At 32.7% G+C, this 14,853-nt stretch overlaps 4 protein-coding genes across 5 annotated transcripts; 3 read left to right on the forward strand and 1 right to left on the reverse strand.

Annotated features, from left to right (window-relative positions):
• Window positions 1-133: 133 nt before the first annotated feature.
• Window positions 134-2,133, reverse strand: LOC128397937 (uncharacterized). 2 transcript variants are annotated; one of them, XM_053358727.1, is made up of 3 exons: window positions 1,464-2,129; window positions 1,066-1,400; window positions 134-991 (listed from the first exon to the last, which is right to left on the reverse strand). In XM_053358727.1, exons 1-3 carry the CDS (start codon window positions 1,573-1,575, stop codon window positions 566-568), a joined length of 873 nt encoding a protein of 290 aa, XP_053214702.1. In that variant the 5' UTR covers window positions 1,576-2,129; the 3' UTR covers window positions 134-565. The 2 variants fall into 2 exon arrangements, with proteins under 2 accessions (XP_053214702.1, XP_053214700.1); XM_053358725.1 differs by having other exon boundaries at window positions 1,066-2,133.
• Window positions 2,134-2,614: 481 nt separating this feature from the next.
• On the forward strand, window positions 2,615-4,916 carry LOC128397928 (tetratricopeptide repeat protein 28-like). Its single transcript, XM_053358715.1, has 2 exons — window positions 2,615-2,997; window positions 3,112-4,916. The coding sequence occupies exons 1-2, from the start codon at window positions 2,944-2,946 to the stop codon at window positions 4,792-4,794; spliced, it is 1,737 nt and encodes a 578-aa protein (XP_053214690.1). The 5' UTR covers window positions 2,615-2,943; the 3' UTR covers window positions 4,795-4,916.
• A 35-nt stretch (window positions 4,917-4,951) lies between these two features.
• On the forward strand, window positions 4,952-6,774 carry LOC128397935 (uncharacterized). The gene is given in 3 exon segments (XM_053358723.1): window positions 4,952-5,244; window positions 5,246-5,390; window positions 5,465-6,774. Coding segments are annotated over 3 exon segments (1,263 nt in total). The 5' UTR covers window positions 4,952-5,074; the 3' UTR covers window positions 6,413-6,774.
• A 114-nt stretch (window positions 6,775-6,888) lies between these two features.
• On the forward strand, window positions 6,889-14,853 carry LOC128397923 (glutamate receptor ionotropic, kainate 2-like). Its single transcript, XM_053358702.1, has 13 exons — window positions 6,889-7,615; window positions 8,203-8,358; window positions 8,449-8,886; window positions 9,339-9,523; window positions 9,631-9,684; window positions 10,382-10,528; window positions 11,460-11,615; window positions 11,712-11,816; window positions 12,707-12,820; window positions 12,895-13,547; window positions 13,607-13,805; window positions 13,887-14,410; window positions 14,479-14,853. Exons 1-12 carry the CDS (start codon window positions 7,504-7,506, stop codon window positions 14,403-14,405), a joined length of 2,838 nt encoding a protein of 945 aa, XP_053214677.1. The 5' UTR covers window positions 6,889-7,503; the 3' UTR covers window positions 14,406-14,410; window positions 14,479-14,853.

A 14,853-nucleotide genomic window follows, 5' to 3' on the forward strand; every position in this document is an offset into this window, starting at 1 on the left:
ATTTAATAGTAAACCACTTGATTGTAATTGTTTTCCTTTTATAACATTAATTTTAAATATGTGTATAAATTTATTTTCTTTTAAATTATTTGATTGTAACATTTTAAGAATAATTTTCACGTAAGCAAAATGCTCTTGGTAAAATTTGCTCTCATTAATTTAATAAGTTAATCAAGAAATAGTTGTTGCACCTAAATCACTTTGTCACTGGTTAATTGTTTCACATTTAGGTTACGATTTGTATATTATATATTTTTCTAGTAAATTTGTATTGTATATAAAAATCAGTGGCTATTTAGAGTCAATCTTAAATAGCACCAATTATAATTGATTAAGATTAATCATTTCAAGGCATTTGACATTAGATGAGCCCAAACATTTTCAAGTATAAATAATAATAAAAAAATGTCAAATCATCAAGATCATCATTTGAATTGTCAAATATTTGCTTTAAAGTGTTGATATTACCATTGAATAGAGCAATGAACCAGTATTGTTGATCTACCTCACAATAAGAGCTATACAATAGTTTCCATTGGTTAACGTCTAAATTGTGTTTTAGATTTTAATGGTTACGACGACGTCTTTTCCAGAGCACCGATGATCCACCAGTTAGTGAATTGTAAGACGATGAAGGTGTGGATGGAACCGAAGCAAATGGATTCTGAGGTATCGGTATGGATGGACTGTATTTGGTTCGGAAGATTGGTTTGGATGTCGAGTTGCCGATTGGTCCACAGTTATTACTTGAACTCGGTTGACAAATGTCTTTCTTTGATCTGGACATGACTTCGTGGAAATCTGATTGTTCATCATCAGCTTCGGCGAAATGATCTGAGTCACAAACAGATTCAGACAATGATGATGAATCACAATCACTTTGCGACTCACAGTCCATCGAATTAAGTTGATAAGAATTGCTATTCCCTCCATTGTTGCCATGATCATCGTTCATCCCATGAGTTTCATCAATACCCCCAGAAGTTGATTGCTGGGCAATTAAAATAGATCAATGGAAACAATTACAAATAACAGTTTCATAATTAATTCTAAGCTCGAGATTACCTGGTTGTTCACAGTTGTGCTTCTCTTACGTTTACCAAAATATTGATTGAAATTTGATTGTCCGACACACAATTGACCGAAAAGTCTCTCATCTTTGGATTCTTTTTTCCTCTTGTGTTTTTTCATGCGATGTTTTCGGGAAAGGGAAGCGGAATATTCACCAAAAGGTCCAGGAATCTCTTTCATCTCTTTACTTTGAGGGGGAATGAGACACAACGGGTCTCCCGATTTATCTCCGCCATCTTCTGATTCAGAATCACTTAGAATCAACTTCTTGGACCTCAACAAGATGGACGCTGATCGCAGAATGGGCTTGGATAGTTTCGCTTTAGAACCTGAATAGAAATTGTTTACAAAATCAGTAAATGAAACAAAATTAGTTGTCAGTTTATCCTTACCCAAAGGTTTGATGTTCCGTCCATCCGGTGGCAAGAGCCTTGGGGTCAGATCATTTTTCACATCTTCTACATCAATTATGGCGAAACTTAAATCATTTGCTAATTGATCCATAACAAAATGACAGTAATGCTGTTGATCAGTAAATTCTCAATGTGAAATAGTCAAGTGAAATACTACCAGTGATAAATTGAAAATTTAACAAAACCAAGTGATACTTATTGAAAATCAAAATCGATCACTTTTCATAATCAAGTTTAGAGCACAGAGAGTGAGAGAGATAGAGAGATAGATAGAGTAAAAGAGAAACAAATATAACTAATTATCAACAATTTAAACTTGATATGACAGTCAACAAACCATCAAAACAATAGAGACAAATCAACTTGCTGGTAAAGAAGGAAACAGGCGCAGATGATAAAGATGAGCAAGATGTTGTTGATGATGATAATTCATTATCAACACAAATGTTTACAGTAATCATAATACCTTTTCTCAGGCAAACGATAAGGTTGCTCTTTGAATTTACAAACAACCAACGATCATAAACTGACCTTTCAAGGTCAATGGTTAAAAAGAAAACAGACTAATTATCACCAAAAACGAATCAATTAACTGGATTGATTAAAAGGGAAAATAAATTCTAATCAAATCAACGAAAATCATAATTCAATTGAATGAAAATTCTGAAAGTTGACTTGAAGCTTTAAATGTTTACCTTTTCGTTTCCATGGTTACAACGAACCGCGAACATTGAATTGATTGAAATTTCTTGTTGAACATTTGATTAGAAAACGAAATTAATAATTAATCGATTTAATAATAAACAACTTGATTCAAATGATTTTCTTTTCACAATAATTCACTTTGACTTTTAATAATTTTCGATTACCTTCTGAGTTTCCATGTTGAATTTTTTTTCGTCTCACTGATTATCCAAGTTATGAATTTTATTCTCAACGAAATTTAATCTGAACATTTCATTATAATCGAAAATATCTCTCATGATTAGATTAATTGTTTTCTGCAACAAGTCAACATAATTTTGTTCATTTTCGAACAAAAAATTTCGACTGACCTTTGGTTATCTTTCCGTAATCAACTTAAACTTACAAATTGTGAGCAATCAAAGTCTAGTAAAATTTGAGTTCTCTCACAATCAGATTAACTGAAGTTACTTTTTTATACTCAAATCGTTGAGAGGAAAAACTAATAATCATTAAACTGATAATGATAATGTTCAATTATTCTGGTTACCGGTAAAAGGATCTCAGTGCTTTCGGACTGGTCAGTTTACTCTTGGACTATAAAACTTGTTTCTTATTAACCTAAACTTTTATTTTCTTTTTCTTTCTTTTCTCTTTCTTTTTCTTCAACTTGTTAACTAAGTTGTTTTCTCTGTTTAGTTTCTTTCCAATTTCTCAATTTGATATAATTTAATTTACTAATCATTGTCGTAGATTAATTAGAGATCAACTGTCCATGGATTGTTCAGATTCGTCTACAAGTTATGGATTGGGAGCAGATTTCGAAGAGGTAAGAGAATCAACGATTTATTGACCTTAACAATTTTCTTTGTTTACCTTTACCTTTAACTCCTTTTTTGCTTCTTCTTTTGTTTCTTGTTAATTAAATTGATTTAACTTTTAGTTTGGATTGGAATCTGAAGCTGAATCATGTCCATCATCTAAATTGAATACTCGATTGTCTAAATTGTCATCGAAAAAGTTACTGTTCGTTGAAAAGATCCGAGAGGGAAATAGTTGCTGTCAATCTGGAGATTACCCTAAGGCCATTAAACTCTATTCGGAGGCGATTAATTTAGATCCAAACAATCATGTTCTTTATGGTAATCGTTCAGCTGCTTATTGTAGAGCTGGTAAATATTCCCGTGCTCTTCAAGACGCGATCAAGGCCAGAGAATTAAGTCCCCGTTGGTCTAAAGCCTATTACCGACAAGGAATTGCCCTTCAACATCTTGGTCGGTATATCGATGCCTTGGCCGCTTTTGCTGCGGGTTTGGCTCAAGATGTTAAAAGCCCCCAACTATTGGCCCGTTTCATTGAGACAACGATGAAAAGTCCATTGAGAGCAACAATCGAACCAATTTATCGACAACTTCAAGCCATTCAATTGGACAAAAGTCCATTTGTAATCACTTCACTTATTGGTCAAGAGATTCTATCTGAAGGTCATTATCCTGCGGCTTTGGTTATTCTGGAATCATCTCTTCGTATCGGTACTCGATCGTTCAAGTTACGGGAATCTGTTTATTCAGCGTTAGCTGCCGCTTATTGGGCTTTGGGCGATGTTGAGAAAGCTTTACATTTCATGCAACAAGATCTTGAGGTTGCTAAGTCTCTTGGTGATCAGGTCGGTGAATGTCGAGCTCATAGTAACCTTGGATCGGCTTATTTTTGTAAAGGTAATTACAAAGGAGCTTGTACAGCCCATCGCATGCAATTAATGTTGGCGTTGAAAGGAAAACATAGTGACCAAGCGATCGGCGCTTTAACAGCACTTGGACATGTTTATTGGGCTATCGATGATCTGACGAATGCGTTGTCAGCACATTCCCAAGCTCTTCAAATGGCTCGTACTTTGGGTGATACATTAGCTGAAGCTCGAGAAATTGGAAACGTGGGCTCAGTGTATTTGGCGATGTCAGAATATGATAAATCAATTGAATGTCACAATGAGCATTTGAAGCTCTCCAAATCGTGTGGTAACAAATTAGAAGAGGCTAAAGCGGTTTCTAATTTGGGTGCCGCTTATCACGCTAAAAAAGAGTACGAAACAGCAATAAAATTTAACGAACAGCTACTTCGATTAGCTCAAGAAATTGGTAATCGAAATATGGAAGCTCGAGCTTACGCTGGTTTTGGTCATGCGGCTCGTTGTTTGGGTGACCTTATTGCCGCTAAACGTTGGCATCAAAGACAATTGGAAATGGTTCTTATTACCAAAAATCGATTAGGTGAAGGTCGCACTCTTGCCAATTTGGGTGTAGTCTATTATCTTCTTGGAGATTTCGATTCGGCCTCTAAATTACATCGAGAATCGCTCTCGATTGCCCGACAATTGAACGATGTTACCGGAATGAGAAAAGCATTTGGTAATATAAGTAAATGTTATTCAGCAATTAATGATTTCGACGAAGCAATCAAGTATCAACAGCAAGAGATGGCGATTAGTGGAAAACAACCAACCCCTTCAGCACCACTTTACGACGATCCTGATCTTCCAAGTGAGAGTTTGGACCTCGACGACGACGATCAAGATACATCGAATTTGGAAAATCTTGATTCTTCATTCATTCCGATTGCAAATTAACCTAAAAATCTTATTCTCATGCAAACAGCCATTCAATGTCATTCACTCTTCCATCACTTATCATTTTACAAATAATTTAACAACAATTAAAGTGAACCAATCAATTTAAACTTCCAATTTGATTAGACTAATTTTCTGTGAAAATAGCTCATTCATTGTGCTATTTCAACAGAAAAGCGTGTTGTTTGTTTTGAGATTTTTGAAAAACAAAATCATTTGAATTTCTGTTTCTCTTATAAGTTAATCATTTACTTTCGCTGTTAATTGTTAGAGATTAATTATGTATCCCTGGTCTAGTGATCCATCGTTTAAACAAGTGATGAAAATAATAGATCCTTATAGTGATGTGAAACCTTCAATTTCTCAGTACGAGTTGGCTCGTGATCGATTAATCTTATGGCAAGTAAAGTCTCCGACTTTTGACCATCTCCCCGAAATTGAGGCCACTTTATCTGATCTCTGCTGTTCTTAAAGACCGAAACATCTTTGGCGAAGAAGGTGAGGTCACCGGAAGATTAACCCACAAATACTATGATATTTGTACTTTCTACGGAATGTCAATAGTTAAATTCTGTAATCTTTTGCCCTATTATGAGGTGAGGCTTTTTTGTATTCTTTTTCTTTTCTTTCGTCGTTATAATTAAGCGTTTTTCTTTTTTCGATTTCACAGATGACAAAGAAGAAGAAGATTAATCGTGTTATTAAGAAGTCCAGGAAAACAGTTCGTGATTTGGGTCTTGCGCTCGATCTACCTTCATGGGTACTTGAATGTCGCCACGCTACTTGCCACGCATCGACCAATTCCTTGATTCTATTGCGACAAGCTAATACCTTTTGTCTCACGTGGATTTATTGTAACTATTGGGCAAAAATAGTCGAGGAAGAGGCCGGAAGACCAGAGTGCGATGATTTGGATAAACTTGAAAGACAGGTCGAAGTATGGATAACATTGCATTCGCAAGGAAAAAGTCTCAAAAAACAGATAACCAATTTAACATTAGAAAAACCTGAACAAACTGTTCCCATTATCGTAGAAATTTTAGTTCGAGAATCAAGTAAAAAACTTCCGAGAACGGACATGGATCTTGGTGAACTTCCATTTGGAATAGTTAAATTTTATGCCAAAGTAATTCGACTCATACACAACACTGACTTTCTAGAACTGTTTATCCATCATTTAACCCGAAAATTTGACGATTCCAACCCAAGAGAAGCCAGAATTTCCGTTCTCTGGTTCAAAGTTATCACTCGATGCCTTGCAAATCAAGCGGATGAAAATGTAACCGAAACCTTATCACTTCCACAATTAGATCCTGACACGGCCATTATTTTGTGGCAAAGGATACTTTACAAAGCGATTAGGAAATTAACCAAACACACATTCGAGATCGTTGATCATTTGTCCAATCTAATACCAACAGAATCTGTTCCAGAAAAGATCATGGATCTATTAATTCAACTTGCAATTCAATCAACTACTGTGACTAATGAAAAAAAGACTGATTCAAATAAATCAGATGAATCAAAGGAAGCAAAAGAATCAGGAAAACTTGAATTGTTCACTGTTGAAGATTTAGTTAATTCAATCAAATCTCTGGAGCCAATGGATACAAGTTGATCAATAAAAAGTTAATTCCAATTAACTTAACCTTAATCATGTTTTGGTAATTTGAATTTTCCACTGAACAATATAAAAAAGAAATCAAAAAGACTCAAAGATCGATGTCAATTTAAATTGTTTCCAAATGATTGATGGTGTGTAAAGACAATTTAACTTGATAATTTTGTTGAAAATCTTATAAATAAGTTTGTTAATTTTGTCTGATTAACAATCACTCATATTTTCTGATTCATTGATCAACTCAATCAATCGAGAATCTATTGCTTTCCAATTAATTGTTACAATCTCCGAACCAACAATTAATCACATCGATTGTAACTGAACATGATAGTCAGACAATTAAACATAATTAACTTTAATTTTCTTTCCTCACCAACACTCAACTGACAATCGATGAAACCTCAATAGTTGACAAATCGCTGATTCAATCAAATGATTTGATTAAATTGTCGACAATCATAATCGAAAACGTCGTTTACCTAAGTTGAAATGATAAGTTCGAAAGCGCAAACTCTACGAAAGATTCCAAGGGAATTTTTCCCTTTCGACTTGACTCTTTCTGCGAAGAAAACAGAGTAAAGAAAGAGAATCATATTGAAACGGAATTTTCACATTTTTCATGAGAACATTTCAATGAACATTCTGAAAAGAGATGAACAATCTTTCGAAAAGTGAGAAGAGAGAGAGAAGATAATCTTCCATCATCTTCATTTAAGTTTCACTTTTCGCATCCATTGGATCGACTCTTCACTTATCAAACAAAATCCATCGATGTGACAATTTATATCTTAATGTCTTCCATTTATTTGCATCATTTTAACAGTGAATTTCATTGGAATCATCATCATCCTTATCTCCATCAGAATCAACTTTCATATGATTATTTCTGATCAATTGATTGCCAGTGGAGATTGAGAGTAGCGAGTGTTTACCTTTTTTCCTCGATCTTTGGTCACAATGTTTATTTCCTGATTTTCTTTTGATACTCACCTGATTCCCTACTAATCTCTGAATTTACGAGTACTATTAATTGTGTGTTCCATTCTGAACTCATTGATTAATCTGTGATCAGCCTGATTGTTGAAATAATGATTCTCGAAGTTCAATGTTTTCCCACTATGATTATATTTCTAATCAACACCATATTAATACAACTATCGACAGTTAATTCTGCCTCTTCGCCGAGCATCATTAAAATTGGTAAGATTTAATTGTTTACTATTGAAATTCAACTAACCATTAATACAAAGCGTTGATTGTTTGCAATTTATGTGTGAGATTCATTTGATTCATCCATCAGCTGAGAGACTAAACCAAATCCCATGTTGTCAACATATTGATTACTTTTCATCCATTGAGATGAATTGATTTGATTGATTTACATTTTTATGATAAATGTTTCACCAAATGCTCATGATTGCCAATCATCATGATAATCAGACAATCAGAATAATTAATCATTAATAATTTTCCATCTAAAATATTCACATGATGATTGAAGAGGAACAGAAAAACTGTCACACTAATCAAGATGAAAAATGGATTCATTTTTATTTCTCACAACAAAAATAACCGATAACCAATCAATAGTTAACAACTCAACAATTAACATCAATCAGAGATCTTAATCACTAATCTAGTTGATCAATAAATGTTAGAATTGGAAATGATTCCCAAAGAAAATCATGAGAAAATGTAACAATCTAATTTTCTGATGATTGTAATGCAAAGTTCGATGTACTTTCGCAACAATTTACTAATTGTTTAACTCTCTCAATTACTTTTAGGTGCGTTGTTAGAAACAAAAGACGATTCATTAATCGAGGCTTTTCAAGAAGCATTGAAAAGATACAATTTCAATGATTGGAAACGAAATAAATTCCGTTTAATTGGACAAATTGAATTCATCAATTCCAGTGACAGTTTCCATGTATCCAAGTCTCGTTAGTATTATAATCATTAGTTAATTAAGTGATCAATAATTTGACAGAATTGATAATTGATTCCCTTGCTCTCTCTCTCTCTCTTAATAGCCTGTAAATTATTGGAAGATGGAGTCTGGGGTCTAATTGGAGTCAATAGTCAATCAATTAGTTGGTATATCGATTCATTGGTTTCTCATTTTCGTGTTCCTTATGTTTCAATTTTATGGAATCCAAATGGTTCCAACAGTAATGATGTCAATAACTCTGCATCTTCATCACCTCTTCCTTCACAATCACCATCTAAATCATCATCATTGTCACTTCCATCATTTTATTCATCCTCATCACTATCATCAGCATTTTCTCAATCTTATTTAGCATCATTGTCACAATCATCGGTAGGATGGGTAAATGAGGATCGTAAATATCACAATTTCACCATTAAATTAACTCCATCATCTAAAATGATCGGTCGTGCCTTAGAATCAATGATGAATTATCATGATCATTGGAAACAATTTACAATCATCTATGAAACAAATGAAGGCAAGTTTACTAATTGTTGATCATCTTCATGTTAATCATTCCCCATTCTTTTTCTCGACTTGACCACTTCGATTCCTTTTCCATGGTAAATTCATGATCACTCGAACAGCCAAATAATTCATAGATAATTTATTCCAAGACATTCGATCAGATCAATTCTCTCGAGGTGATTATATTACAATCGTAAATGAGTCCGACTAATTCATTACCATTAATTAGTTTTAACTCAATATCACAATTTTCTTACATCATGAATCATGAATACATCCAATGTAATATTCAAATTATATCATCAGAATTAGTTCATTGATCTTTCTGTTAACAATCAAATAACATTAGACTCTTAAAATCCGTCGAGTGATTAATGTTCAATGTTAATCTATTTTCAGATCTAATTATTATAAGCTCTTTGAAAATCTTATCGATTCAATTGTTTCTTTTTAATTTCTTAGGTCTGATTGAGCTTAAAAATTTATTGGAAATCAATTCGGCCTCCAAAATGGTACAAATTACTGTTCGTCGATATCAACCCAATACCAATTCCTTTAAAAAGCTTCTTAGAGATTGTAAGAAACATGGAGAAACTAATTTCATAGTTAACTTGAGTGAGAAGAAAATCTTGGAACTATTGAATGAGGTGAGTTGAATTCACTGAACAGATAATCTGATAAATCTTCTGAATTCATGATAAATTTGACGACTGAATTAATCTGCTAATTGTTTACTTGATTTCTATGGGTTTAGGCTCGAAAAGCTGGACTTATGACTGAATATAACAACTTTTTCCTATTCAATTTGGTAAGTTAAAAGTTCTGATCCGAAATTCGAGAAATTCAGATATGTCAATATTACTTTTTCTATATATCATGTTCTTGTGGTAATTCAATCAAAAACAAAGAAAAATGATGAATTATGATTCTTCTGGAATTTCATAAGGAATAAGTTATCATCGAATTTGTCACTTATTCCAAAATTTTATCAATTCTGCTGATCTTTTCATGATTCAAATGAATTTGGAAAAATCAAAATACTATTGAATTGTTATCCTTTCAATCACCACTCGATATTTGATAAAATTATTATTTATTTATCACTTTCACAGATCCCTCAGTCTGTTTTCTGTCAGCATCTTTATCCTCATCGCCATCACAATCTTCACCATGATATTTTTTCCCATCTCCTCTTACACCTTTAAGAAAATATTAGTATTATTCAATCCTCATCATCTTCATCCTCTCAATTTGTATCAAATACAAGAGCTTAAGAAGAGGATTGATAATTGATGGAAATGAATTCAATCTTTACTCATGATACCATGAAATCGTCAATTTGTTATTTCTCAGTCCCTTTTGGAACTTTTTTCATATCAGATTTTATAAGAATTCATTTTCTAATATATATTTATATAAATTCTGACGAAAAAAAGTCAACTTGAACCACTTCTCTATCCAACAAGATCTAACCTCTTATCATCTTCTCATTGCCACTTGAACAGGATATTTCCTCGATTGACCTTCGAAGTTTCGAATGGATCGATACCAATATAACAACATTCTCCTTATTAGATGAACAATATATTGACCGAAGTGATATATGGACTCAATCAGATTTTCTATCAACCAACAAACAGACCAAACTTAAAGTAGGTTCAATTTTCGTTGCTCGATTTTCACCTCATCCTTTTTTTTGCTCATTTTCTTATTACATTAAGATGAATTTAACAGAATTAATTTTCACCATTATTCTTCTGTTAATCTGATTAACATTTGATTTAAAATTCAGATGACAAGTTATCGTAATCAATTTGTAGTCCAACATTTCCTTAGGAAATGCTAAGGATATTGAAGCGACACCTAAAAATATTTACTACTCCAAGTGATTCATATTAATATAATTTACTCTCAGCTGGAAGTTTATTGTTAGTTAATAGTTGATTAAGTTTAATCAGTTCTATTCTGTATCAGATATGATTTAGTTTCCTTTTCCCAATTACGATTTCAATGGCACTCGAAATGTCCATGAAGATGGAAAGTTTATCTCTCAGAAAATTGTTGACTTTTTCCTCCTTCTCTCCATAGAAAGTCAATTCAATGTCAAATAGAATTTATATTAAGTATTCTGTTAACTATTTATACACTTTACATGAATTTATCATGAACCTGATGATGATAGAAGTAAGTTTAGAATATTAAATTTTCGAAAATGATCTCAAGATGCTTTTCGAAACTTATCAAAAGTATTATCATCATCTTTTCATCAGAATCATTATTTGAATTCTCTGCATTTTCATATCATCATCTTTGGTGTAATATCATTAATGTTAATCAGGTCAAAATTTTGATCTTTTCCCATGTAATAATAATAATGTTATCATGGAGATAATTTCTTGTTCAATTGTTAAAAAGCTTCATGTTAGACTTGAATATAATGTAATTATAAGTTAATGTCGAGACATTTTCATTGTTATAGTAATAATATTATAACGATAATATCAAATATTATCATGTAATTTCATTGAATTGATCAATTTTGTAATGATAACAATGATGATTATCTTCCGGTTTATTATCTAGGCTTTATCATCATTAATATACGACGGAATTAAAGTTATCTCTGAATCGATTAAGAAAGTTCTTAAAGATTCTGGTTCGATTGATGGTCCAAGTGTAACCTGTTTGAGTAATAAATTCTGGACTCATGGAGATTTTTTAATATCCACAATGAAATCGGTAAACAAATTGGATTAAATTGATTCGAAATTTACTCAGACACAGTTAATCGTTATTAATAATGGTTCTTGTTTCATCTCATACTTTTCCATTTAGAATTCATTTACTGGCCTTACTGGACCAATTGCCTTTGATAATCGAGGCTCACGAATTTCTTTCCATCTTAATTTGATGAAATTACAGAAAGGAAAATTCAACAAGGTAATCAATTGAATAGACTCTCAATGGACATTGTGTGACTTAGAGCCATTGAAGTGATGATGATTAAATTGATTCAGTGAAAGAAAATTATTCTGATGATTAAGCTTAATCCTTCCTAAAGTTAACAAGTTGCGTGTTCAATCATTACCATTGAATTACATGGTATCACATTCATGGTGGAAAACAATAAGAATAACCAGTGAACACAAATAAGATTAGTGGTCACTTTATGGTCAGTTCATTTAACTACAATCTAGAAACTTTATTTTCCAGCAATCATAAATATTAGAACCTTTCTGAATATTTATGTCATCATGAATTCATTTTTTCACTTCTCGCCTTTGTAATTGATTCCAGCTTCATCCATGGGTATGCATATAATTCAGGGAAAGCAAAAAAAAAAGCTGAACATCATCTTGAAGCAAATGGGTTCATGGGACATTTTCACAGGCTCAGAATCACTTGAATTATTACAATGTTTCTTTCACTCATAGTGTACAAAATTTCATGGTGATAATTCATGTTGTTCACTTATAACCTTTGTTCAGATATGATATGAGGACAAAGAAAATGTTTAGATTCATTTTTAAACATGGATACCAACAGTTACTGCATATGTGTTTCCACCATGGTGATAATGGTGATGATCATGATGAAAACTGAGCAATCGACTTTGATTCAACTTCCATTATCTCAATTTAATCTGTGATGATGATTATCTGGAAACTATTTAACCTTTTAGAATCTCAATCCAGTTCATCTAAGTCTCTGGAGATTTTTTCTTTCTCATTTCGTCATTAGTCTTTATTGCCTTGATTTCTTTTTCCTAGATGACATTATTTCTAAATGATATTCTTTCTTTCTCATGCCAATAATAACGATTCTCATAGATTGGCTATTGGAATAACGAAATGAACCTAATCATCAATGAAAATCTTCCGAAATCAAAGGTCACTCTGGTTGACAAGTTACGGCGAAAGATATTCAGAGTTAACTCGATTCTGGTAAAACTTTTTTTCTTTTCTCCAATCATATCAAAATATATTAGCCTACTAATTGCTATTCATTTTCATCACAGGGTCGACCTTATTTGATGTTGAAACGTAATCATGAAAAGATGATAGGAAACGATAAATTTGAAGGATTTATCATCGACTTACTTGATGATTTACAGCGACAATTGAACTTTTCTGGTTATACAATTTTTCTTGGTCATGATGGATCCTATGGATTACCGTATGGAAACGGGACTTGGAACGATGTTATCGGCAACTTGGTCAATCAAAAAGCTGATCTTGCCGTTGGAGACTTAACGATAACTCGAGAGAGACAAGAGCAGATCGATTTCACTATTCCGTTCATTAACTTTGGCATCTCAATTATCGCTCGAAAGTCAGAAAACCAAGTGACAAGTTTAACTGCTTTTCTTAATCCATTTTCATTTCAACTTTGGTATTCAATTGGATTGGCCTCTCTTTGGGTTACATTGATGATGCATTTTTTGGGCCGATTCAGTCCATTGGAATGGATCATTGATGAAAGTTCATTAGTTGTAAATAAGAATCCAAATGGTAATCAAACGTCATTGATTATAATTCAATCAGCTAACAATTCAGTTACTCGGACCAAATCAAAAAACGTCATGTTGGCTAAAAACAATTTCAATTTCTCAAACTGTGCCTGGTTTACCTTGTGTTCAATTATGCAACAATCATCAGATTTAAGCCTAAGGTAACTTGAATGATACAATTGTCTCAATTCATTTGATCTTTATCTTATTTTATTTTCAGGGCAATTTCAACCAGGATTCTGGCAACATCTTGGTGGTTTTTCACACTGATCATCGTCTCCTCTTACACGGCAAATCTTGCCGCTTTTTTGACCTCAGCGAAATTGGAAAAACCCATTGAAAGTATTGAGACTTTAATACAACAAACGAAGATTAAATTTGGTTGTGTCAAAAATGGAGCAACGTATAACTTTTTTAAAGTAAATCCAAGTCACAATTTCCTAAATTAACCTCCACAATTAGCTAATCATTTGATTTTTGTGTCTATTTTATATTAATAGCAAAGTTCAGATCCAATTCATCAGCGTTTAATCAGCGTAATGAGCTCAACAACTTCGTCCGTTTTTGTCGAAACCAATGAGGAAGGATTGAAACGAGCTCTCAACGAAGATTATGCTTTTTTCATGGAATCCACGTCGATTATGTATTATATCAATCGCCATTGTAATTTAAGCCAAATTGGTGCTCCACTTGATGATCGTGGATACGGAATAGGATTGCCTTTTGGTTCACCGTATAAAGAGTTACTGACTGAGGCCATTTTGAAACTTCGAGAAAGTCAAACAATCGATCGACTAACAACAAAATGGTTTCATGATCAACCAGAACAAGAAAGAATTCAAAATTCAGCTTTTCCATCAGAATGTTCAATCCTCAGATCGTTGCAAGATATTAATAAACTACAACCCGGAAACATTGGCGGTACTTTAATTGTCCTACTACTTGGATCAGCTGTAGCTTGTATTCTGGTCACCATCGAGTTTGCTTGGAAAACAAGAAAGGAACCGAGAAATATATAAAAGAGGTAGCAATTAATTGATTAGAAAATTAATTATCCTTTAAAACTAATTGTTTCTGTCTTTAAATTAACAGGAAGCTGATGATGAGAATCGACAACTACTAACATTTGAACATCATGGTCCTTCCGGTGTTCATTTAGAGACTGTGATATAAGACCAAACAAATGAATACACATTCGAGCCTTTTGTGTTTAACTAATCAATTTTTTGCTTACAATTAAATCATGATAACAATCAAGACAAGATAATCAAACGACACAAAAATCGGACTTTAAATCAAATGATCAACAAAATGAACGTAATCAACTTTTAAACTAATTGACATCGTTTTCCATTCCATTTGTTAATCACTTTTCTTAATTGTAAAATATTTTGCTAAATCAATTTCTCCTTAATTGTAAAACAATTTAAATTACAGAAAATAAAACTAATCAGTTATCAATTAAAA

This window comes from Panonychus citri, unplaced genomic scaffold (assembly GCF_014898815.1).
Source record: "Panonychus citri isolate SS breed McGregor unplaced genomic scaffold, ASM1489881v1 Contig00040, whole genome shotgun sequence".
NCBI classification, from domain to species: domain Eukaryota; kingdom Metazoa; phylum Arthropoda; class Arachnida; order Trombidiformes; family Tetranychidae; genus Panonychus; species Panonychus citri.